Consider the following 25,437-nt stretch of genomic DNA (forward strand, 5'->3'; position numbering starts at 1 on the left):
TTTATTCTACCTCATAGTTACCACTACTTATACAAATATTACATAGAAATAATCAATTAAGCATCAATATAGATTGGACATATCCAAGTTTATCTCTTCGTTTTTACATGACATCATCCTTGTATATGCAATGCAATGCCATTGCAATGCAACTCATCTTCCAGGCCAAAAGAGCAATGGAGAGATGATCAACACCGCCAAACCAGCAAGAATTAATTAGAAGCAAGATTGCTTAGGCCTTGGTCTCGTTGGTCTCGTTGTGCACAGCAGCAACCTTGCTACCGGCAAGCTTATCACCGAGAACCTCGACATCGCCCTGCTCAGCAGCGACGGTGCGCTTGGTATCGTGGTGAGTCTTCCAGGCAGGAGTACCAATGTAAGGAATACCGTGAGGGTCCTCGAAAATGGCCTCGGTCTCTTCCAGAGTCTTACCAGCAGTCTCAGGGAACATGAAGAAGACGTGAATGAACATGACAACCAGGAAAACACCGAAGATAATGTAAGTCTGCCAGCGGATGGTGGCAAAGGCAATGGGCACGAAAAGACCAAGAGCAGTGTTGAAAGCCCAGTTGGCAGACGTAGCCAGCGCAACAGCCTTACCACGGACACGCAGAGGGTATAGCTCAGGGGGGGGTAGACCCAAGAGACCGGTCCCCAGGTTGGAGCGTAAGAAGCAACGAAGAGATAAGTGCATGCAATCAGGCCCGTAGCAGGGGCACCACTGAGACTCATAGACTCTTCGGCGACGCCCTTGATACCTCCTGGAACGACCGTACCGTAGGAAGCCATGATACCGGCGTTTGCGAACATCCAGGTCATCATAAGCAGAGCACCAATAAGGAGAGTGGGGCGACGACCCCAGCGGTCAACCCAGATCAAGGCAGGTATGGTCATGACAACATTGATGATGTATTGAATCGAGGAAGCCAACAGGGCGGCATTACCCTCGTAGCCTGCCATTTCGAACACGTAGTTGATGTAGTACATCATGACGTTCATACCGGTAAGCTGAGACCAGATCTGGCAGAATATACCGATGAAGGTACGGTTGATCATCTTTGGCTGGAACAGCTCGAGGTACGAAACATCGGCATTCTGGCGTTCAAACTCGCACACATCACCAATTTCCTGCATCTCAGCAACGACGAATGGGCTGTTGGGGTCACCCTTTCCGTGGATGAGAGTGAGGACGGCTTGGCACTCTTCCCAGCGGTCCTTGCGAGCGAGCCAGCGGGGGGACTCAGGCAAAAACATCATACCGAAGAAGAGCAGGACGGCGGGAAGCATCTGCAGACCCCAGGGGATGCGGAAGACTTTCTCGCTGTAGTTGGTGGAGTCTATGCCACCAATGTAGGAGCAGCCGAAGGAGATATAGTACATGATCAGAATACCCCAGGTAATAGCCCACTGCTGGGAGCCGACCAAACGACCACGCTTCGAGGGGGGCGCAATCTCAGAGATATAGACGGGAACTTGGGCGGACTCAATACCGACAGAGAGACCGTTGATGACACGTCCGGCGATCAGCATACCCATGTTCTGGGAAGCGCAGACGATAATGGAGCCAATAATCCTAAGCAGAGATGAACGGTTAGCTGTTGCTTTGTGAAATGCCTGGGTAGGTCGAATTATAGGCAGAAATTGCAGAGGACAGGGACATACCAGACAATACATCCAGTCATAATAGCGTATTTGCGACCAAGACGATCCGAGATAAAACCAGAAATCAGAGCACCGAGCCACGAACCAGCGGGCATGGCGGCAGTCACACCACCCTGCTCGAGAGAACTGAGACCACTGCACTGCTTACTATCGTTAAAGGGAGGGCCATCGGGGCCGTGGTTGAAGTAACATTTGTAGGCAGGAGTAGTGATGATGGCGGACATGGACGAAATGTCGAAACCAAATAGACCACCACCAATAACGGCAACAGCCGTAATGGCGTAGAGGTTCCCGACAACCATGTTGGCTGAGGTATGGGAAGAAATTAATTCGAAAGAATGAAATAGGGAAGAAAGACCTCACACTGCAGCGTCTCGCGGATCGAGAAGGGGGGCCATCCTTAAATAGATGTATCTCATGGCAAACTGCCTACTCGTACAAGGGAATTCCTTTTTTTCCTTTTTTTCCTTTCTTTTTCATTTACCCCCTTCCTATTCTAGAGGGTGGATTCCTATGCTTAGGGCCGAAACCGGGCAGGAAATTAGTTGTTGACCTCTAGTTCCCACTCTTCTCGGGTAAAGTCAGTCTGGGGATAGCGAATAAACGGGGAGAGTCCGGGTGCAACACTACTTACCCCCAAGGCTCTCCCTCGAGGCTTTACCAAGGTCCCGTTCGCAACCTGGGGAGAGGCCTGGAAATGTTATTGGACAAGGCAGCCTTAGTGTTCTCCATATCTCCCCCACTTACGGTCCCAATCTCCTCGGTCATTGGTCCACCCAAGTCGATCGCTGAAGGGATCCGGGGAATCGGCCACGAGGTGACAGTTCTAGACCGAAAACAGCATGGCGCCCCCTCCCTAGAGGATTTGTTTGAAGCCACGTCCATGCCGCGGAGGATGCCGCGTTCGGGGTTGGTTGGGGGCCCGACGTGGCTGCGTTCGGCACGGCATTTCTACGGCATTCCTGGTCCTCTCGGGACGAACAAGGGAAAGATACAAACACTCCAGAGAGATAGTTGTAGAGTTGATCAGAAATAAAGGAAATTAAAGAAGGTGGAGAGATGGAGAGATGGAGAAAGAGAAAGGGACCAGCACCCACACACCACAGGAAACCCATTTTTTTCCCCTGCAAATCATGCCATTCCCACCTCTGCCCTAACTGACTCGGCGCAGGCCGACAATCCATCCTCCCCAAACCCGGGACATCCTGTAAAGTCCTGTTATTATTCCGACCGTGGGAACCCGGAATTACCATGTCCACTCCCACGACAATAAAAATTAGCCGGCCAACCCACTTGCAACAGAATTTTCTGCCTTTGCGTCCAGTCCGGGGCCCCAACTGACGGCCATTTACCCAGAACAGGAGATGCGGGTACGGCATCGCACGGCATCGAGCGGCTTTGACACATTCTCACTGGCTGATGACCGCCGAAGTGGACTGGGAGGGGCCCTTCGGCTCTTCCGTGTTGTCCCCCTTGCTGGCGAGTTCACGGGGTTTCATCAAGCCGAACGAGGGCCTCGAGTCGTCAATCGGGGAGCTCGCATGGTGTTAAACCTAACTCTCTTGCGCGATGTGGGCCGTGTATTTGCTAAGAGCAATGCGACCGAATGTGGCACGGGTCTCGAAGTCTCAAAGTCTCAGTTCAAAATTCACGATCAGAGGCCGAGATGCTTCTCCCCATTTTCTCCGCCCTCCACAGATGCCCTCATATCACCGCATTCGCACACCGGGAGTTCCCCAGACCTTGAATCTCTCCCACTTTTCTCTCCACGCGGAGAACAAGGCGGGGAAATATCGGGTCGCTGAGTTTAGGCCTCGCTTAACCTGTCAACAAGTTGCCAACAATCACCTTTGCAATGGCTGCACCTTCGTCCAACTAAAACGCAATTTCACAAAGCTCTACAGCACAGACCAGACCAAATCAGAGGTTTTCCCGATCCTAGCGACAACCGATGCTTAGCTCTACTCAAATGATGTAATTCCGGTAGTTCGGATAACGCCTCTTGCGGTTGGCGTTTTTTTGACTTTTCTGCTCCCAGATACAAACCTTGTACCTACCCGATGCAACAGTGTATAAGTTAGGCAGTCCGTGGATAGTCAGAACCAAGCTTGCGCCTGGCAAGCCCCGAAGTTGCTAGCGTGGCGCCGCAGCGTCATTGGCGGACAAGGTCATGTCTTGGGAAGATCCACTGTAGATTGCGTTGTTTCACATTCAGGGGCCGTTAGATTTGTCTCACTGGTGGAAGAATAGGAACATCCGACGCTATGGATTTGTTGGATTCCTTCACTCGGCACGGAGTACGGAGTATGGAGTATGAATTTGGTCTCCAGTGCTACATAGTCTCCGTAAACCCATGGTGCAGCCGATTGTTGAAGCCGACCCCTCTCCCCACCCCCGACATTCATCTGTCCGACTCGGAATCTTCCGTCTCTGGTTCTGCCTGTTCTGGCTCGGGCTTTAGCTATGAGTCCGGTCTCACTACTGGAACCCCCAGCTACGAGTAGTACGTCCTCCTGACCACAGCATTTCTAGGGCAATTTGAAAGGTCGAATCTCTAAAATAGACCATCAACCAACATTCCCTACGTCCTTGGGGGAAATAGATCTTTAACGTTCTGCGTAAAGAGAATGGAAATATACCCATAAGGCCATCCATTCGGCCCGAGTCTTATATCTCGGGATAGGCATCCATTTTTTCTAATCATCGTAGCAACAACCCTCACGCGTCGGAAAGCCACAGCACTGGCGGTTGTAATCGCGCTTGTTGGATCTACCTACTGGATAAGGGAAGCTCGTTCTGATCAGAAGCGAAGTATAACTCGAGAAATTAAATGGAAAACGTTTTTTAGATTTGTTTAATTCTCTGCTGTTCCCTTGCTCTTTTTCTCGCCAACCGTCCCATAGGTTTGGGAATGGAATCCTTCAAGTTGTAGACCCTTCATCCCCTTTCAAAGCGGGCTAATTTTGCAAGGATGGTATGCCAAATTGACGCACATACGTTCGCAAACTCCTAATACGGTTCGTGAAGCAGGCTGCAGGGAACATAAGTCCATGTTGGGAGTGGATGTTGATCATTCCGAGCGCATGGGTCGAGACCATACTTGATTCCGTCTGCCTCAATTGACATAGTTATTCCAAGTTTTCCGCTCGGACGTATGATGCTCTAACTTAAAGGCATTATGCTACTAAGACTTTTCTTATTTCAGAGGGATACCAGCGTGGATTAACTGGGATATTTGCAATCTGTGTCCAGGAGATGAATTAGATTGAGGCCAGCAGGCCCAGCGTCCTTAGGCTCCTATGAGGCTGGTCTCATATACATGCCAGTACCTAGGTGTTCAAGTCACGGTTTCAACATACGGCCGTCATGACGGTATTTTGTCAATTATGGTATGTGTTTGATATACCGCCTTAAGAGGTACAGAAGATACTCTTAGTATAACAAAGCTTTTAGTACGTACAACTTTCAAGTTACTGGCTACATTGTAAAATACTACAAATTTGCATTTTCGTAGATATCACGTGGTAGTAAAGATCCGAGTCAAAGCAACAACTTTAACTTGAAGCCTGGCAACCCCCGGGGCCTTCAAGTTGGAAGCAGCTTCAAATCAGACGAAGAGGGCCTCAGCATGATGCTCAGTACTACCAGAGGGCTCAAGATCACATCCCTGGAGTATTGATGATACTACTAGTACCTAGGTACTGTTCCAAGTTCTGAATGAAGTTCCAGTTGGAATGACTTGATAGGTATATACTGCTGGAATATATAGTATTGCTGGAAAAGCGATTCTAGGCACATTAGCAACTGGGGATTCTAACACGAGTGATGCGCTGCTGCAAAGTGCCAGTGGGCTTCCGAACCCCAACACCGAAAGCCACACCGGGCCGAAATAGGCCTCATTGATCGGGAAAACGAGGCTCAAAATCGCCATGACCACAAACATAACAGCAGCGAGACGCGGGAGATCCACAGCGGCTCCACAATGCCTTCGCGCGCACTTCCCGATTAGGTTAGGGCATTTTGGAATGTCCATGTAGACAGCAAATAATTTTCATCCATCTCGCGTTGCCATTGGACAAGAAAAAATAGATGATACGTATTGAACCTTGTGAAGTCATGTTACCAGCCCAAAAAAGATTCTCTCGGTGTTCTCCGAAAATCCTGAGACCAGGTATTGACTTTTGAGTACGCAGCTCACCTAGTGGCAAACGAGGACATCCCTTTTGTTTTGCATCCATTCCTTTTGTTAAGATGAATATGACTTTGGAATTTGACTCCTTTAAATTACGCATGTCTCAAGCACCTGGGTAGTTGAAAGAAATTAGATATTTTCATATCGACACGGTTAGCCTATAGATTGATGCAGGGGTTAACCATTGAAAGTTGAGCTGCTAGAGTAAGCCTACCGCAGAAGATGATCCTGTGGATCAGAGGTAATTGAGTGGAGGTTCATTGGAGGTTAGGAATACGTAGGTATTTACGCTAGCCAGGTGGCAACTGATTTTAATGACCGACCAATTTCTATTTAAGCCCACTCCGTGCCCCTCAGACTCCCTCCGTGATTCACCATTCTACCTTCTTCCAAGGGTTCTACTTTCATATCGACCTACTATCACATATTCTTGGCAGGATGCCCGAAATACAAGACTACACAAAAGCATTCGATGTCCTTGCAGAATATAGTTCTGGGGACGGTTTGCATATCGACTCGCTGCTCGACTCAGACAAACATGGCGCGTTGACGTACAACGACTTTCTCATTTTGCCAGGATCTATCAGTAAGAAAGTCGATGTCCCTTGATATATTTTTTTTTAATTCTTTGGTTAGCTTTCTCAGCACAAGATGTCACCTTGGATACCAAGGTTACGAGACGATTCACCCTCAAAGCTCCTCTCCTCTCCTCTCCCATGGACACCGTGACCGAACACAACATGGCTATCCACATGGCTCTCCTGGGTGGTCTTGGTGTTATCCACAATAATTGCACCGCCGAAGAACAGGCTGAGATGGTGAAAAAAGTGAAGCGCTATGAAAATGGCTTTATCCAAGACCCCGTTGTTCTGTCTCCGAAAGCAACCGTCGGGGATGCAAAGCAATTGAAAGAGAAGTGGGGGTTTGGTGGTTTCCCTGTTACTGGTGAGTTTGAAAACTGGGTACTTTCCTATCGTCTGATATACTTCCTCACGGCCGATTTTAATGGGATGATCTTCGTTTGCAGAAAATGGGACACTCCACTCCAAGCTCCTCGGCATAATCACTAGCCGGGATATTCAGTTTCACGACCAGCCGAATGACTCAGTCTCTGCCGTCATGTCGACAAATCTCGTCACTGCACCGGCGGGGACAACACTTTCCCAAGCCAACGAGGTTCTTAGAAAATCAAAGAAGGGGAAGCTGCCAGTCGTGAATGAAGACGGAGCGCTAATTTCGTTGCTTTCTCGATCGGATTTGATGAAAAACATTCACTATCCTCTAGCATCAAAACTCGAATCTAAACAGCTACTTTGTGCAGCAGCCATCAGCACCCACGAGGCAGACAAGGATCGACTACAAAAGATGGTCGATGCCGGGCTGGATATTGTTGTCGTGGATAGCAGCCAAGGAAATAGCATGTACCAGATCGCCATGATCAAATACATCAAACAGAACCTCCCCCAAATCGACGTTATAGCGGGAAATATTGTTACCCGAGAACAAGCTGCAGCACTCATTGCCGCCGGTGCTGACGGTCTCAGAATCGGCATGGGCAGTGGCAGCGCGTGCATCACGCAGGAAGTTATGGCCGTCGGTCGCCCTCAAGCTGCAGCAGTACGCAGTGTATGCTCATTTGCTGCGCGGTTCGGTATCCCTTGTATTGCAGATGGTGGAGTTCAAAATCTTGGCCATATTGTAAAGGGACTTGCGCTTGGAGCCTCGACGGTGATGATGGGAGGCCTGCTTGCAGGAACTACTGAATCTCCCGGTGACTACTTCGTGAGCAAAGAAGGACAATTAGTCAAAGCTTACCGGGGAATGGGAAGCATCGCAGTCATGGAAGATAAAGGGGAAAGTGCCGGCAATGCTGGTGCGTCCCGTTACTTTTCGGAAAATGACAAGGTCAAGGTTGCGCAAGGTGTTGCGGGCTCGGTTGTTGATCGTGGCTCTATTACCAAGTTTGTCCCTTACCTTGTGACTGGTATACAACACTCTCTTCAGGATATTGGAGTCCGAAGTCTTGATGCCTTACGCGACGAGGTTGACAATGGACTCGTTCGGTTTGAGATGAGAAGCGGGAGCGCACAGGCCGAGGGAAACGTGAATGGTTTGCACACCCATGAAAAGAAGCTATATGTTTGAATTGCGGCAAATATTTTCTGATTTATGATAGTATTTGTTTTTGCTTTATTTTTTTTTTAAAAAAAAGTTCTACTTTGGCTCAGAATCAATTGGATACAGAAAGCCTCGGAAATTATATAAACCTTGGAACTTCTACTATTTTCACTCTTTCATATTTATGCAGTCAATCTAAATACGCGCAAGACTTTTGTTGGCCACTTGAATAGCCCAGCTCAGGCTGCTCCTGTTGCGCCTGACCAAGCTGAATTCGATCTCAATCTAATTTAGAAAGATTTCCAGGTAGCAAAAGGCTTTGTCCAAAAAAATATTTTCAACGAACTTATTTTCACCATTCGAAGGCTGCATCCTATATAATGGTTGGCGATCAGTCAACTGGGCACTTGCTCGGGCACCACTGGGACCCGGTGCGTTATTAGAACTGGTTACTCAATTCAGCTAGCGCAAGTATGTGGTGATAGTCGATAGGGGAAATGAAAATCATAATTTGGAGCGAAAGGATTTAAAGTTCACCCCAATCTACCACTTTAGTTTGGAAAGTTTGACCGTGCGGCTGAGCTTTTGTGCCGGAGTATAGTCACTCAACAGCCCTTAGATCACCCGCAATATTATAAAAATAGTTCTCCTCCCCAATGTCAAACCAAGGTGAATTTCCAAATCTTCAATTTTGATTTTCCCCAGAATCTGATCAGGCCAAGAGCGGCCATATATGGCTAGCGCATACAAAGTTCATATCGCCGAGGGTCAGCCACTCTAGTGCTGACGCTGACAGCTAGCGCAAGAAAAACCTTAACCCAGGAGCCCGCTCTCCCAACTTCGTATCCTTATTATTTCTGCGACCACGTCCAGAGAGTTATCATCATTTTCCCTCTCCCTAGAGCAAGCAATGCGGTTCTTTGAAAACAATGTCGCCCCTGACCAGACGGTCCAAACCAGCTTGAAGGTGCTCGGTGCCGGTCTCCCTCGCTGCGCAACAAGCTCTCTGCAAACCGCTCTTGAATCGCAGCACATTGGGCTATCTCCTTGCATGCATTTCGCGCATATTGCACCGAATGCCGAACGTGGCGACATCGTTTTAGCTGCTATTCGGGAGAAGGAGACCGCACGGCGTCACAAGCTACTTTATAAATTATTCAATGGGTTTCAAGCAACTAGCGACTTCCCTGCGTCCATTTTTATGGATGATCTTATGGACATGTATCCGGATGCCAAGATTGTGCTGAACAAGCGGCCTGGTGGCGGTTCCCAATGGGTGGAGTCGATCAAGCTGCTCACCTTTGGAGGCTCACCGGTGTACCGCAGTCTCTGCTTTCTATGGAAGACAGACCGCAACGTGGCCGCTATGTGGGACGGGATTATGGAGCTTTGTCAGAGCAAACTGGATCTAGCTCCGCACGAGCTTTTGACGGAAAAGCATTATGATGCGCATAATGCTTGGATCCATGCCGAGGCATCTAAGCGCGGGCGGGAGGTCTTGGAATTTGAACCTCGTGATGGATGGGAGCCTTTATGTACATTTCTCGAAAAAGAGGCACCAAAAGACGAGCCGTTCCCTCACCGCAACGATGCATCTGAGGTCCGGATGGTCGTGAGGATTCTATATGCCCGTGGCGCGATTTCCTGGCTTGCTCTAGGTGCGGCGGTATATGGCACAACAAGGTGGCTTTTCAACAAGCAGTTATTCTAACATAGGAGAGCAAAATAAACTGCGTGCAAGATCAAGAAATGCGAGAAAACAACAATGGTAATCGGTACAGCAAGAGGACGTCCAAACATGGTGCATGTGGTAATGACGAACTTGAATGGATGAGCAGTATGTTGCAGACAACTTGAATATCAGCATCTTGATAATACCGAGAGCTTTATTGGTAGAGATTGAATTTTATATGTAGAGAGGGGTAAAATGTTGTATTAGCGTCGGCAGGACCCTTGTTTCCAGGGTTTCGATCTAGACACTTGTTAAAATGTGCATGGGCGACCCGGGAGTCCAAGCTGAAGATCAGTAACTTTTGTACGGCTTAGTAAAATCCAGATCTAGACGCCTTAAATGTTTAGGGTCGCGATCATAAAATTCCACTTTCACTGAGACACTGACCCCAAATGTCTTAAAAGGGCATTCATGACGCTGTCTCGAAAAGGCACTCACCACGCCGTCTCCACCTTTTGTCGGGATCGAGAATGCCGAACCAATGAAGAGTAGAAAGACCGCCAATAGAGACAAATAACTGGCAATATTCACGAAAAAATGGCTAAAAATATACCTCGGGTGGCGGGATCAGGTGCTTCAAGGTTTGAGGAGTGATTTTCTTTGCATCTGGCCCAGTAGCTGCCCAAGTCCACTGCTTTCTATTTCCTTGATATCCTATCCATCCCAGAGTCTAGCGTGACATGCTCGAAATTTATCCGACCGATAAAGCAACATTAACTTTCAAAACTGCTCGCCTGACGGACAAATCTTGGAGGTAAGAGACCTTGAAGGTCAGCGATGACTTTGACTTTTGACTGTGACGATGTTCATCGGGAAATTCTAACCGAGTGACAACCTGTCAAATTAGACCACCCAAGACGAGCCAACTTTCTGACAGGTGATTCATAGAGTAAATAAAGGCCCTGTTTCGCCAAGTCTCCGACATTGAAAACCCTTGGTAGGGTTTCCTATTCCAAACTCAAAAAGCGCGCAGCGGCCGTTCCGGTTTGGGTGCGGGTCCGACGAAACCGGCGTTTGCGGGGGAAATTCCAGGTCGCATCAGTCATTGATCCTCACAAAGGCATGCATGCGAATTCATTCATAACTTCGGGCCGCGACTACCCAAACCTTTTTATTTTCTTTTAATTTGCTTATCTGCATATTATTTTCTGCACATATTAATTGATGTGCTGTGGGTGGACAAACTTCAACCCTACTCCGAGCCCCCCGCCGATCATCGAGGGCTAGACCCCCCTTGCATCCAATTGAACCGTTGGAATTCGCCATCTCGCCACTATATGCCAGCATAATTATCGTACACCGGCGACATGGGTAAAGCGGGCGGGTTGAAAGAGATCAAGCTGCACCATAGGCGACCGAGGAAGGTATTTGTGCAGATCGCCTTGATCGCTTCTATAGTATGGGTCTTCTACCATACCTTGTCGAGCTTAGGAGGTAAGTAATATCTTGATTGGCGACCAACTTTCACTCCAGAGGAGATGCTAAACTCTTACAGGAAAATTATATCCTGATTTACCAGCCGAGAAACCCCAACCGTCAAAGGAATTGGAAAACCACTCGGCGCTCACACAGAGTCTATCCAATGTTCTGGCGCTACTTCCAGACGAGCAGCGGACACAGAGGCTTCTCACACCTATCAAGTCTACTGGAGAGCAGAGAATGAAGGAATTCGGAATCCGGACTCGCCAGTACAAACAACTTTTCGATGCGTGGGAGACATTGCATATCAACAAAACAAAATCCCAACGATTTGTCCAGGATGATGTGCTCCAACGCCTCTACCAAAATCCTTCCATCGCAACTTTCCTCGATCGTGACATGACTGAGATCGTCCATAGCTATGAGTCTTATCGTTCGATAGTAACTCAGCTTTCAACACTCCTCTTCCCATGGACAGCACCCTACTTCGCAGATCATCTCCAGATGCGTCAACAATTACACTCCGCCCCCCGTGGACTGGTATTTTCAGCCGGAAATGACCAAGTCCGCTACCTACTCACCTCAATCCCCGCAATTCGTCGATTAGGGTGTCAACTTCCGATCGAGGTGATGTACCTCGGCGACGATGATCTCCGCCCAGCATCACGGACCGCGTTGGAGGAATTGCCGGGCGTCATTACGCGCGACCTACGAAAAATGGTCAATGACAAAGGCTGGGCCTTGAGAGGATGGGCCGGCAAGCCATTTGCTGTTTTATTCTCTAGTTTCCGCGAAGTCATATTCATCGACGCCGATTCTTTGTTCCTTCAAAACCCGGAGATACTTTTCGATGACTTCGCATACCGCGAAACAGGCGCGTTATTTTTCAAAGATCGATTGATGTTCCCAGAATCCAAGCGAGAGTGGATGCAGAAAGTCCTACCAGAGCCTGTTTCCAGCAAAGCGCAACAGACTCGCCTATGGGATGGGCAAAGCGGACATATGCAGGAGTCTGGGGTACTAGTGCTCGATACATACAGGCACTTTTTGTCGCTTCTTTTGGTGACGAGAATGAATGGGCCGGATCGAGATGGTGATGAAAAGAAGGGCATTCGGGGAGTCTATGATATGCTGTTTGGTGAGTCTCTATTCAGCTTAGTATTTAGAACGAGATTCTAATGAGGAAACAGGTGACAAGGAAACTTTTTGGCTAGGATGGGAGTTAGCCGGGGATACAGATTATGCATTCCACAACGGCAGTGTTGGTACGATCGGAGTTGCTCATGCTGAAACTCCTCGACCACAACCCAGTGCGGCAGCTGGTCTGAGCACTCCATCTAAAGAATATACCGTCTGTGCACCTCAGTTACTGCATCTTGACCGGATGGGAAGACCCCTCTGGTTCAATGGATGGCTACTCGAGAATAAGTTTGCCAAAGCCGGTGAAAAGAGACCTGCCAAGTTCGAAGCTTATGTTCGTGAAGAAGGAAGAGTCCCAGATTGGCAATTGAAAGAGAGCAATATGGCATGCCTAACCTCAAAGAAGATGTTCAGTCTTTCACAGGAGGAAAGTGCTGTTCTAGACATGACAATTGAATTTGGGAGACGATGTGAAGCATTTTAAACAGCGTCCTAGAAATTGAATAATAATATTACAACAACAACAAATAAATTGTTGTACATATCGTATCTATCGTCAACTGTGTGGGATCACAACTAAGTGTACATTTCTTCACCTCGGGCTTTATTTGCATATTGCTTCCCGCCACTGTTATTTACAGTAGTGAAAAGATCCAACCGCCTTAAATTTCACGAGAACTGAAAAGAATAGAGGAGCTAGTACTGTTCTAATAATAGAGAGTCTTCTAAGGGCAATGGAGCAGATCTATACTATATTCAGCACACTTGTACGAGCCGACAGAAACTGTCACTCCGGGAAAACTAGACGTCGATTCTCTTGCACAAAAGGGTGGAAGGTAGCCAGCGATTTAGCATCATGATGGTTTTGAAATATTGATAACTCTGTTACCACTCACGAATGGAATCCTATGCATCTACCTCATTACTTAGTACTACTACTACTATTAGTAGTAGTAGTAGTAGTAGTAGTTAGTAGCAGCCGCGGCGTACTTGATAACTTGAAAACATCCATGAATGTCCGGAAGTCTGGATTTTGAAAACCCTCTCAGATCTAAAAGATTTAAAAAATCAAGTCAAGCTCATAAATGACTGGCGTATCAATAATGCTAGAGGTAGGTATCCTTGAAAAAACAACAAACTGTATGCCTATAACCAACTCGAATCAATCTCCAAGTTGCAATCATGCCCAATAAAAGAGGACGGGAAAATAATAATGCAGAAACGACTCGGCCCGATCCAATGCACAAAGAATGGGTATTGGGAATCCTGAGTCCAAAGGAACGACTGAAGGACCACTCATTACCGCACCAATTCCCACTCGCAAATATATTGCCACGACATGCCCACGCGACCCTCCTTTGCAAGATATTCATCTCTCGTAACACCGCGACAATCGGTCCGATCACCAAATGTCATCAAAACAAGAAGAATCACTTTCTGACCAGGCGCACCCAGCATCCGCGCGTCAGGAACATCTACGTACCAGCACGCCCCACCACCGCCGGGTCCAGACCCGGGCACATAATGGAGAGGAAGACGCTCCTCTTTGCGGCCATCAATACCCTTGATTGCCAGCAAGAAGAGGGCTGGTTTCATCCGGCTATGATGCGCCAACGTCCAATGTTCACAAATCAATCCGAACTGGAAACGTACGGGGCTAGCCGAACTGTAAACAGAAAGACGGCCATCAGCCGGGCGCATAGTAGATCGACCGATATCGTTCTTATCAGCAAAGCTATAGAACTTGATCGGAGAGCCACCGAGGGGATTATCCGGGTTTGTGCGCATATATTCCTCCCAACCGATCTCGGGCCGGCCGTCATCTCGGAAGAAATGCTCTTTATTCGAGGGGAAATGTTTGAGACCAAATTCGTCATTGGACATGGTGAACTGTTGCGGATGGAATTCCTGCTTATACAATCCACCCGAAGGCTCGCAGATATGACCGCCGCCCCAGCAGGGGTCGACTAGTTTCCATTGACCCCCGTCGATTCTCACTGCATTCCAGGCGTGACCGGCATCGAAAGGTGGAATGGCAGCTCCTGGGGTGAGCTCTTTGTGACCGTACCCTTTGCCGTGGCCTGATACCACAACGGCTTCAAGCCCCGCCTTCATAGCCAGGGCAGCGAAAAGCCCGGCAAATCCCTCGCAGACAGCCAGACCGGAAGCTAGTGTGCTGCTTGGAGTGGAAGGCTTGACGCAATTGTTGAAGAATGAATACGTGTCATAAATGAGATTATGGTGCAGCCACTTGAAGATGGCTCGTGCTTTGTCCGTGGCGGAGGGGAAGGGTGCAGTCAGCTCATTAGCCAGCCAACCAATATCGTGTGAAGGGAGGGTTTCTCGTGGATACCGCTCAGCGTGCGCGTCAGGGGCCGAAAAATCTCGACAGGCCATGCAACAGGTGTCTGATGTTCCAACTGGAGCGACGGGCTGTGATGAAGCGCCGAATCGCGGCTTCGTTGCCATTATCTTGGAGAGATCTGGTCGCGAACCATGTGGAATAGGCGGGGGTGTTCCATTATTAGTCGGTGCTCTATTGAGGTCCCCAAAGCCGGTCTTTCGAATACTATTAAGGTCTGATGCAGATGCCTTGGGAGGCAGTCTGCGAGCTGGAAGGGCGGGTCTCGATTCCTCCGTATCACTTCCTCCATTCGATTGCGCCTCCAGGCCAGAAGGTCGTCGTGGTGGCAACTGTGGGACGGGAGGAGCATTTCCATTGGCCTGTGGACGAGAAGGTAAGGTGGGAGTTGAAGATTCACTTGGTCGAGAGGGTAGACTGGGACGTGATGGTAAACTAGGGCGGGAGGATGAAGAAGATGAGGAAGGCGCCGGGGCTTTTCCTCGCATGGAATTGAATTTGGCAGTGAGGCCTCCAGACAGGCCACCGAGAGTTGAAGATGACTTGGAAGATAGGCCACCGAGGGTTGAAGACGACTTGGACTCAGAACGTGGAGCTGGTGTCAGGTCGAACTCCTCCTTTGGACGTTTTGGTGGCAGCGCAGGAAGTGCAGTCTCGCCCCATGCAGGCGCCTTAATTCTGCCATTCGCTGTACCCGTGGAGTTGACAGAGGTTGACGAGGCTCCTCGGACACTTGTCGCCGTAGTGTTTGCGGTGGAGTATGACGCGTCCGAAGTGACCGACTCCAGAGAAGGCCGTCGTTGTTGGCCGGTCGGCCTACGTGGTGGTAACGTAGGCCGAGACTCTGCATATGATGGTGGCGGATCTGCACGAGACGGTGGAGGAGGGGGAGGAGCCCTCTCTCTCTTTGTTGGCAAGGGTGGAGGGACCTTGGGTTTTGGCTTCAGTTCCGGCCTCGGCGATGGGATTGGAGGTGGAGGTGCTCTCGCAGGCCGGGACGTTCGATCATCTGCTGGCTGATTGCCGATGGGCGCGGTATCCAACACGGAGCCAGTGACATGGTAGGAGGGTGGGTTGTTGGCTGATCTGCTTCGTTTCGGTGGGAGGCCGGGGATATGAAGGTGGTTCAGAGGCCGCCGGGGCGGCCTGTGATTGTCGCAGGGCGGCGATCCGCTCCTGAATCGAGCCCAGCTGGGGTTCTTCGGTAGCCATCGCGTCTGCTCGTCTCTCGCAACTCCTCTGCAAGATTTGGGGAAGGCAAACAGGTGGACAGAAAGTGGAGATAAGATCAGGGAGTTATAACGACAGTCGTCTAAGTAGGCTTGGCGGGGGGAGTAGTTAGCCTTGTTGGGGCCACAATGTTCAGGCCACCAGTGCTAGAAGAGGAAACGACCGAGAAGGAACTAGCAGAACAGAGCAGACGCAGCCGATGCGAAAGAAATGGGAGGCTCAACAGGGCGGGGCTGCGTGTTTCTAAGATTGGGGGCGAGAGGGCGGGTGGAGAGAAGAGAAGTGGACCGTGGGACACCACGACTCCCAGATAGAGGCACAGGCACAGGCACAGGCACAGGCACAGGCACAGGCACAGGTACACTACTTAAATTGTAGAGATATATGGTATGCTCTACGAAATTTGAACAGAATAAATGTCTGAGTATGGATTATTTCCAGCATGTCCCCTCCATCATTCAGATTCCCAAACGCCTCGAGGCGGCGAGCGGAGCGGCGTCTAGGGAAAAGACATGAAATCAAGAGAAAAAGAAAGAAGAAGAAAAAAAAAAAAGGAAAGACCTAGGTACGTCCAGATGCGGTTGGGAATTACCCAATAATAAAAGGAAACATAATGCACAAAAGAAGGGGAAATCACCAGTTGAATCTGTCCTCGGCGATCAGTCTCACTCGGACCACGCACGATCAACCAAAGAGCCAGATACACAGCCAAGGACATAAGAATAAAGAAGACCGTGGAATACATCATGGGTAGAAAGAAAAGGATTCACAGGGAAGAGAAGGACAGAGTGGTTTAGGAGTTAGGATTGATCATCAAGAGCATCACTTCATCCCAATGTACAAAAACGTCAAAAGGTCACCCAGCGGGTCATATTACCTAAACATTCTTATACAGGAGTAGCGGCTCACCAACATTTTCGATTTCGGGGATGGTGCATTTGAGATCAAATGCCTTGGCCAGGACAATCTTGAAGATCTTTTTGGAGTGGGATTGTTAGCAAAGCCCGACGCCAGAGTGGCAGAGATAGGAGGGTTACCTTTTGAACATTGATGCTATGGCTGGTACTGCTAAAGATCAAGCTTGCCTTCATCGCCTTTGCAAAGCGCTTCGCCTGAAGGGAGATCTCCTCCTGGTCTTCACGGGGGAAGTTCACGAAGTGGTCATATTTCGTACCGACCAGGAAGGGGATGGCGGTCTTGTTAAATCCCCGGCCTTGGCGATACCATTCCTTGATCGAGTTCAGCGTGCTCTTGCGGGTCAAGTCGAACATAAATAGAATCGCAACGGCGTCATTGCAGACCAGCGGCAACATGTTGACGAATTCGCGTTGACCGCCAAGATCCCAAATAGAGAAGGTGATCTCGGTATTCCGGATTGAGATCGTTTTTTCCATGAAATTCACACCTATTGTGATGTCCCGTGTTAGAACCGCAGTGGGAGAATATTATTTTGAACCACACTTACCGAGAGTTTGAATATAATCTTCATCCCAGCTGCCCTCCACATACTTGACCATGAGACTGGTCTTACCGATCTGGGCATCTCCTACCATACCCACCTTGATAACAACACTGTTCTTCGAAGACTGGCTTGGCTGTCTCTGAGAAGCATCCGAGGGCTGCGGCTGCGAGAAACCGGGGCGTTCCGTGCCACTGGAAACACCAGAGCCGGGTCTCGAGGCAGGGTGAAGTTGAGGCTGCTGGTTCAATGAAGGCGAAGAGTTGAGGCGAGAAGCATGTTCGGCATCTTGGGGATGGTATTCAGGAGCAGCATTGTGGAAATCGGTCGATCGGGAATGATAGTGAGCTTTGGAATCGCTGTTATAACCGTGGTCAATGGCCGGGCGGCTGGCGGGACGCTCTGCGACGGGCTCCTCAACATTGACGCTGGCGGCAGCCGGCTGCTCGACGGGTGGTTCATGTGATTCCAGAGATTGTTGTTGTTCTTGTTCGATTTGTTCGATTTGTTCGGGCTGAGCAATAGGCTGAGGTTGGAAGTCGGAGACTGGCGCTGATGCTGGTTCTTGTGCTGACTCTTCAACCGGGAGCTGCTGGGGCTCTTCGACCGCAGGAGCCTCCGGGACTGGCTGTTGTAGGGGGTCCATGATGATTATCGGGAATCGGATCGGGGAAAAAGGTATCGCTTTTCTATTTCTTGCGACTGGGACCTATTCACGGCGGCTTCATTAGTATCTGCGGGGAAAGGAGACCCTGTGATATATCACCCACCGATTCCCAAGGGAGGATCCAATGAGATGACAAATGAGGCCGATTGCAAGCAAGTGGCCAATTTCAACACAATCGAGATTCGTAGGAAGCTAAACTGGTCAGATGGGATCTCTAACTGTGCGACTGCAGAGGGGGCAGATTGGGAGCACAGAATCGGGTAGCGCGTAAACACGAACCTGAGAAGCAGCGGTAGCGGCAGTGGTGGGCGGGAAGGCGATGAGGGAAAGGGAGAGACGGCCCAAGTTGCAAAGGAAATGAGATCGGACGAGATGCAAACGAGGGCACGGCAAACTCAGGAACACGCAAGGACTAGAAGCTTGCGACTTGCGACAAACAGCAACCTGCTCAGCTCACATCGGAGCGGCCACGATCTGCGCTAGTGCCCGATTGAGTTTAGTGTTCCCTCCGGGCGGGCAAGTCACTTCTTCTCATCAATTTTTTTTTTTCTTATCGTGCTTCCCCTCTTGAACTCACCCCGCCTTTTTGAAGAGGCTCCCATTTGTCTTTTCAATATGTCAAAGAGAGCCGCGGATGCATCGGACGAGCAGTCGGCTGCGCTGAAGGCTGGCGAGCGTCCCATAGTCGATGCCACCCCAGACGAAGTGGGGGAGTTTGAAGATGAGTTTGAAGACGAATTCGAGAGCGAAGATGAGATCCTAGAGGCTGGTGTCGATGGTCGCCCCGATGCTGAGCGCGAGGAGGAAGAGAGAGGTATGTGAATACTCCTGTACATTGGTACAATGACTCTGTGAACTGACTGGAACTAGCGGAGGCTATGGAAGTAGACAAGGAAACCTTCATCCCCGGCCGCACAAAACTGGCCCCCGGCGAGACACTTTCGCCCGATCCATCTACTTATGACATGCTTCACACTCTCAGTACACCCTGGCCATGTCTGTCCTTTGACATTGTGCGCGACTCGCTGGGCGACAACCGCAAGACCTTCCCCGCGACTGTCTACGCCGTCGCCGGAACCCAGGCTGAGGGAGGCCGTGCCAAGGACAACGAATTGATGGTTCTGAAGATGAGCAGTCTGAGCAAGATGGAGAGGGATAATCAGGACGAGGACAGCGACTCGGATGATGACGACGACATGGGCGAGCCCATCCTCGAGCACAAGTCCATTCCCCTCGGCTCGACAACGAACCGCATTCGCGCCCACCAGACGCCCTCTCAGTCCGCCGACTATTCGAAGCCCCCTCAAACACTCACAGCTACTATGTTGGAGAATTCGCAGATTCTGATCCACGACGTCACCCCATACCTTTCCAGCTTCGATGTCCCCGGTACCATCCTTCCCCCCTCCGCCTCCAAACCTCTTTCCACTCTTCGCATGCACAAGTCGGAAGGTTATGCTCTAGACTGGTCTCCGCTCAACCCTCTCGGCAAACTCCTGACCGGTGATAATGACGGTATGATCTACGCGACCTCTCGCACCGAGGGCGGCGGCTGGGTGACCGATACCCGGCCATTCACCGGCCACAGCTCTTCGGTTGAGGAGCTCCAGTGGTCCCCCAACGAAAAGAACGTGTTTGCTTCGGCCAGCAGTGACGGCAGTGTCAAGGTATGGGATGTGCGATCCAAGTCCCGCAAGCCCGCGGTGGACATCCATATCTCGAAAACCGATGTCAATGTCATGAGCTGGTCGAACCAGACCTTCCACCTTCTCGCGACTGGTGCGGACGATGGCCAGTGGGCTGTCTGGGATCTGCGACACTGGAAGCCGAATGCCGCGGCCCCCAATGCTCAGATCAGTGCTGCGCCCGTTGCTTCATTTGACTTCCACAGTGAGCCCGTGACTAGCATCGAGTGGCACCCAACTGACGACAGTGTCGTTGCCGTTGGCTCGGCCGACAACACTGTCACCCTGTGGGATCTGGCTGTCGAACTGGATGACGAGGAGAGTCGCCAGGCTGGCATGGCCGATATTCCACCGCAATTGCTGTTTGTGCACTACATGGATTCGGTGAAGGAGGTTCACTGGCAAGCCCAGATGCCGGGTACGCTGATGGCCACTGGTGGCAGTGGATTTAGGTATGACAATCGAGTTCGCCCTTCCTTTGACTTCCCCGATACTAATTTGTTTTTTTCTTCGCACAGTGTCTTCAAGACTATCAGTGTCTAAGCGAATCGAGAGTTACCTCTTCAACCAAAAGTATTAACGTGTGATGTCCTGTTCATATACCAGTCGAGTACAGTTAGAGGTGCCCGGCACACTGGAATGGATTATGTATTCGCCATCAGAGAAGATGAGATGAGCGACATGAACAAAAATAATCCTTTTTTTTTTTATTATCTATATTTCTCCTATACATTTTTGGCGTCCGTCAATAGAAATTCATTGTCATTTTGTGATCAACTTGCTCAGAGTAGCTGAGGTAGTAGACAGCCAATCCGATCGTAGCGGAAACCAAGCACACCTAATTCCGCCCGCGAGGACCTCGGCCGAGGTGATACTGATACTGGTACATAGAGGGGGAGGGGCAGTCCAAGGTGAATGCTTTGATGTAATACCCGAGACCTCCAATGCAATGCACAACATCCAAAACCCCCACTAGCGTGGCAGAAAGCTCCCTGGCAGGAGGAGGGTCCTCCGGACGACGCACCGGCGTACCTGTATCCGTACCTGTACGTGTACCTCAGCCTACATCTAGCAGCAAGATGCAGCAGGGGTGATTTCCTCGTGCAGGATAGTACTAGTGTGATCCCAAGCTAACCCGCCAAGGTAAAGCGTGAGTAGGAGACTGAACCCAGAGTGGACGAGGACGTCAAGGGCCGTGTCAGATCGCCGTGCGCCATTTCGCTCGGCGCCGTCGTGAGCCCGAGTCGGGTGCGACTTGGCGCCAGTCGATTCTCTGATCCTGGTGTACCTCCAGTCTAGATTAGAGGTATTGTACGAAGTACTTGTACATTACTCATGTATTGATGGGTGAATGTATAGATACGGAGTACAGCCTGTAGAATATCTTCCGGTAGAGCGCTTTGCATGGCGATCGCGATCGCCTCGCTCTACTCTATGTATAGAGAATGAGGTTGTGGCAATGTAGATGTGCTGGTGGAAGCTGATTCGAACGCGATGATCCGCCGTTGGTGTCTGTGCGAGTTCAAGTTGACTAACGCTGGAACTTAGTTATAACTAATGTATGTCTGTATTGGAGTACGCTGTAGGAATTTTAGTTTTGGTAGACAAGCAGCCGAGATTCGCCGTGGAACAAGTGGGTTCATAGGTAGGTAGGGCATGCATGGATTTGAATTTGAATTTGGGGAGAGCAATTAAGTACTACTCGGTACATCTGTATCTTGTTTGCGCAGACCGGATGCATGTCGCTTCCGACTCTCGGGCGTGTTCGTCTCGACCAGCTGCGTTGCCTTTGATGATTCATTCGTGCCAGTAAATCAACTCTTCACGCAAGGTACCATCTGCCGTGTACCTATATGCGACAGCTAAGTATAGAAGATGGATTACACTAAGTACATGTACATCCGGTACTCCATACATGCAGTAGCACTTGGCTGTACGGATTACATACCCAGTGTATTCTCTGTATTTACACACACGAATAACTGGAATGTATCTATACACACTCGTATCCACGGAGAAAGCTACATCCGACCCAAATACCACTACTGCACGACGAGAAAACCAGGCAATCACATCAGATCTAGCCGCTGCACGTTCTATGGAGATCATGCACTACGACCAAGTAGAGTTTGGTGGATGTCCATCGGCATTTCTCCGGTGAGTCCTGGATAGTCGAGCATTCACGATGCAGTCTTAGTACTAGTACTTGTACGCACTTCGTGCTCGGCTCGGGCGATGTCGCAATGTCGTGATATCGCGATTATCTTGATTAAGACACCGGGCCGGGCCACGGCCATCATCGACCCATCGAACTAGTAGAGAGCAAGCTGTGAAGCGCCAGCCTTGAAAGCATATAGTAGTTGGATCCACATAGCGTGTTTGGGATGCACTCATGGCTCGTTCCTAATAATAAGTTCTTCACACGATTGGAGATGGAGATGAGATAGAGCTGGGTATTGGACATTGCGTTGGATAGACTCTGGAGCTAAGTAGATCCACCCTCAACAATGTGCTTTTCTAGGTGCAGAGTAGGTGCTAAGTGTATGCACTTGCCACCAATTATCTGGATCCAGATCTGCATTGCACTGTGTCCTCTGGTCTGGTCATGTCTTTTAATTGATTGGCCATCATCTGATGCTACATGTACCTACATACTGTACACTACGTTGGAAAGTTGATCGCCGCGCAGGGACTCAAATGCGGGAGCTAGGACCAGCGCCTATACCCGTGGCGAGTCATGAGCGTGGACCATATGCACCTTCACATCATCGTGTTCCGTGGAGTTGTTGAATGTGGGATTACTAATTCATCCGCTTGTACTTCGTACTCCGGAATTGATCCCTCTGATCTCATATTTTTTTACTCAATACGGAGAAGGGTTGAGCATGATCCGAGTTGCCCCGTGTCGAGGCCGACCGTGAACTTCAAGAGTAGCTACGACACTAACTATCTGATCACAACCAACTATACTTGGTAGCCCGGGAAACCCATTTTCACTACGAGCACTCTACTCCGTCCAACTTAGGCTTATCTATCGAGTAATCATTCCTAGAAGAGAAGCTCAGACGAATGCTAATCAAGAACTAGTAGGGTGACATCGCCGGGTGGATTTCCTTTGTTTCCGTCGCTGGTCTCCACCCTCAAAGAAGGCGGCCGTCTAGACTCCACGAATGGCGCGCGTTTCAAGTTAAGGCTGACCAGTCGATTTCCTCTGTGCTCGGCATTAGTATCTTACCGAATGCCGGCCTTCGTCACTCTTAGCCACGGCAATAAGCGCACCGCAGCGTCGCTAGGGCGTTGTTCAAGAACACTGTGTAACGGAATCTGATGTACCAGTACAAAATGGGTGAGTATGTACCAACAGCGATGGTCAAAATAGTACTTTAGGTATGGAATACGGAGCATAACAAAACTACATGTTCCAAGACTTCCTTATCGTCTCTTGCGTGGGAATTGCGGATCATCTCATGGCCGGAGCCTGACAGGAGGGATCCTCTTGAATCCACAATCCACCCCTGCCGCAGTGGGACGGCCCCGGTCATCCTGTTATCGCCCGTAGGTCATGACGCATAGGGCCGCAGGAGGCTCAGAAGGTCCACCGATTGATTGCGAGGTCAGCAGCTGTAGCCTGTCGCAGGGCTCGACTCGAAATGGATCAAGAGCTCTCCAGCTGATCCGACGACCAGGGGAGGTGCATGGCGAGACAGGGCCCATTCTTCACCACGGAGACTTCCCTGTTCAAGCTGGTCTGGGGTGACCGGAAGCCACTAGTTGGCGGCACGGGCTGAAGTCCGATCATCTGGACTAATATCCGAGCCGCGCACTTGATGCCATCTTGCACAAGCGGCGAGCACAGGCCACGAGGCGATCAGCCAGGACGGGGAGATGGCCATTCGGAGAATTTCAATCAAGTTCATTCGTTATATGGCATGAATGTGTTTCATTTCATAGGTGGCGTGGTAATTACTGTCCTGTTAGAGGGCAACCGGCTTAACTCCGAGTCGGCTGGCAATCACCCGTAAATGCGAACGTGAGTTACGCGAGAATGTTAACCTCGAGCTGCCTTGCTACCTACATGTTTGTATAATTTTGTCAAGAGTCAACGTATGTACTGCGGACGCGACGGACTTCTAAGCCGGAGACTAGAATGTGTCCATGGTGTTTGTGGCGTTGACTGGCCATGCCTAGGGCGCCTCGTCGTCTGAAACGGTTAGTGTCTGCGCTCACAAGGGATTGACTTCCATTAGGGACCTGCATGGCTGCATTGAAAGGGAAAAAAAAAACACGAGTCAAAGGGCCAAAGACTTTGAATCCGTATTATGCATTCAATTGTTGCCTCGTGTTCGCACATTCATGCAGGTGCGCATTCCACAATGCAGTTGCACAACCCTTTACAAAAGTAACCACTGGCATCCTTTATGTTCCTGTAAAGTATCATTACTAGTTACAATCATAGTAAACTCTGTACTCCGTACTTGTGGTGACAATTAAATCGCTATATCCGACGCAACGAGTCTTAATCGCTCAAGTCAGGCGGCCAACGCCAGCAGCCACTACTCCTGGGCCCATCCTAATCTGGTGAGTATTATCAAGCAAGCATTATTCTGATCCCTTGGGCAGTGATCCAGTGGCTTGCCGAGCGACCGTTTCATTTGCCTATTTCAACTCGTCTCGGGTCACCTGCAGCTCTCAGAGACTCGCCCTAGAGGCTAGTTTGACTTAGCGCGCATGGGCACGTCTGGGGATTCTGCAAACGAGCTGTCCGTGCGAGGACGGGTGTCCAGGAAAGCGGGATTAGCGCTAGGAAAATCATGGTCAAATGGAATCAATCAACTTGGAGCCGGCGACATTGCTCCGTACAATATGTTTGAGGTTGAATTCAAACAAAGGACCACTGTACCAGTTCCGCCGTGGCAGAGCTAGGGACGGCTCGCAAGTCTCTCGGTACCATGCTATGTGACTCTCGAAGTTCAGCAGGCGCTCGCATTTGCACACCACTCACCCTCCGCGAGGATCCGGAAATTCCCAAGGGCTCGCGAGACGAATCACACGGGGGGGATCGTCACGCACCGGCACCCCCAGTTCCAGCCGCATACTCGATCCATCGATGGGCCGCGCCAATGGCTGATCCCAATCAATCCTGGGGGCGGCCTCGCTCCGTACGACCAAACTCAAACCGGGCTGCAACGTGCGTCGAATGTTGAGCGGGTGGGATTCTAGAAAGTTTGGGTCCGGGGTTTCTCCAGCTTCAATCAAAGAATGTCCGGATGCATCTATCCTCCCTACTGTATATTTATGGACACCACCCCACGTTTGTTTCATTTTGCCACACTTGAACCACGAGTGAGACACGCCATGTGCGCAAGAACCGGAAGAAGTGCACCAGCGGCACTCCAACCAAGACACCAATGGTGGAAGAAGCCAGCAGCAATTACAGTGCAGGACAAAAAAGCAGCCGTACAGAGTCCAGAGTATGTACTGCGTACTCCGTACCATAGGTAACAGCAAAAGTAGAAGACCTGTCGTGAGTAGGACAATCCCCCACACGAACCCTTTCCGGGCAGAGCGTCTGTCCCCCACAAAAATGGCGCATGGCCTCTTAATTGGGGAGACATTTGCGGACCTATCCGCCAAAGCTCAGCGCCCCAGCCTCGCGAGTGGATCCGATGGGTACCTGGCCACATCATAGGCAACGACCAGTGTTCCAGTTCCCAGTTCCAGCGTGCCAGTGTTTCTAGTCTGCCAATCGTGGCTCCAGCACGGAGGATGGG

At 50.1% G+C, this 25,437-nt stretch overlaps 6 protein-coding genes across 6 annotated transcripts; 4 read left to right on the forward strand and 2 right to left on the reverse strand.

Moving 5' to 3' along the window:
• Positions 1–232: 232 nt before the first annotated feature.
• N7481_005178 (sugar porter family MFS transporter) lies at positions 233–1,964 on the reverse strand (the record flags this gene model as incomplete). Its single annotated transcript, XM_057264397.1, has 3 exons — positions 233–622; positions 679–1,573; positions 1,663–1,964. 3 exons carry the CDS (start codon positions 1,962–1,964, stop codon positions 233–235), a joined length of 1,587 nt encoding a protein of 528 aa, XP_057122117.1.
• Positions 1,965–6,292: 4,328 nt separating this feature from the next.
• On the forward strand, positions 6,293–7,999 carry N7481_005179 (IMP dehydrogenase/GMP reductase; the record flags this gene model as incomplete). The annotated part of the gene is made up of 3 exons (XM_057264398.1): positions 6,293–6,440; positions 6,491–6,799; positions 6,882–7,999. 3 exons carry the CDS (start codon positions 6,293–6,295, stop codon positions 7,997–7,999), a joined length of 1,575 nt encoding a protein of 524 aa, XP_057122118.1.
• Positions 8,000–8,882: 883 nt separating this feature from the next.
• On the forward strand, positions 8,883–9,683 carry N7481_005180 (sulfotransferase family protein; the record flags this gene model as incomplete). Its single annotated transcript, XM_057264399.1, has 1 exon — positions 8,883–9,683. One exon carries the CDS (start codon positions 8,883–8,885, stop codon positions 9,681–9,683), a length of 801 nt encoding a protein of 266 aa, XP_057122119.1.
• Positions 9,684–11,011: 1,328 nt separating this feature from the next.
• Positions 11,012–12,747, forward strand: N7481_005181 (putative alpha-1-3-mannosyltransferase; the record flags this gene model as incomplete). Its single annotated transcript, XM_057264400.1, has 3 exons — positions 11,012–11,138; positions 11,200–12,261; positions 12,314–12,747. The coding sequence occupies 3 exons, from the start codon at positions 11,012–11,014 to the stop codon at positions 12,745–12,747; spliced, it is 1,623 nt and encodes a 540-aa protein (XP_057122120.1).
• Positions 12,748–13,562: 815 nt separating this feature from the next.
• On the reverse strand, positions 13,563–17,960 carry N7481_005182 (uncharacterized protein; the record flags this gene model as incomplete). The annotated part of the gene is made up of 3 exons (XM_057264401.1): positions 13,563–15,946; positions 16,922–17,260; positions 17,321–17,960. 3 exons carry the CDS (start codon positions 17,958–17,960, stop codon positions 13,563–13,565), a joined length of 3,363 nt encoding a protein of 1,120 aa, XP_057122121.1.
• Positions 17,961–18,596: 636 nt separating this feature from the next.
• Positions 18,597–20,209, forward strand: N7481_005183 (ribosome biosynthesis protein RRB1; the record flags this gene model as incomplete). Its single annotated transcript, XM_057264402.1, has 3 exons — positions 18,597–18,795; positions 18,852–20,118; positions 20,185–20,209. The coding sequence occupies 3 exons, from the start codon at positions 18,597–18,599 to the stop codon at positions 20,207–20,209; spliced, it is 1,491 nt and encodes a 496-aa protein (XP_057122122.1).
• Between the last annotated feature and the right edge of the window lie 5,228 nt (positions 20,210–25,437).

This window comes from Penicillium waksmanii, assembly GCF_028829765.1.
Source record: "Penicillium waksmanii strain IBT 27052 chromosome Unknown utg000005l:1.0-5232799.0:1.0-5237142.0, whole genome shotgun sequence".
NCBI lineage: Eukaryota > Fungi > Ascomycota > Eurotiomycetes > Eurotiales > Aspergillaceae > Penicillium > Penicillium waksmanii.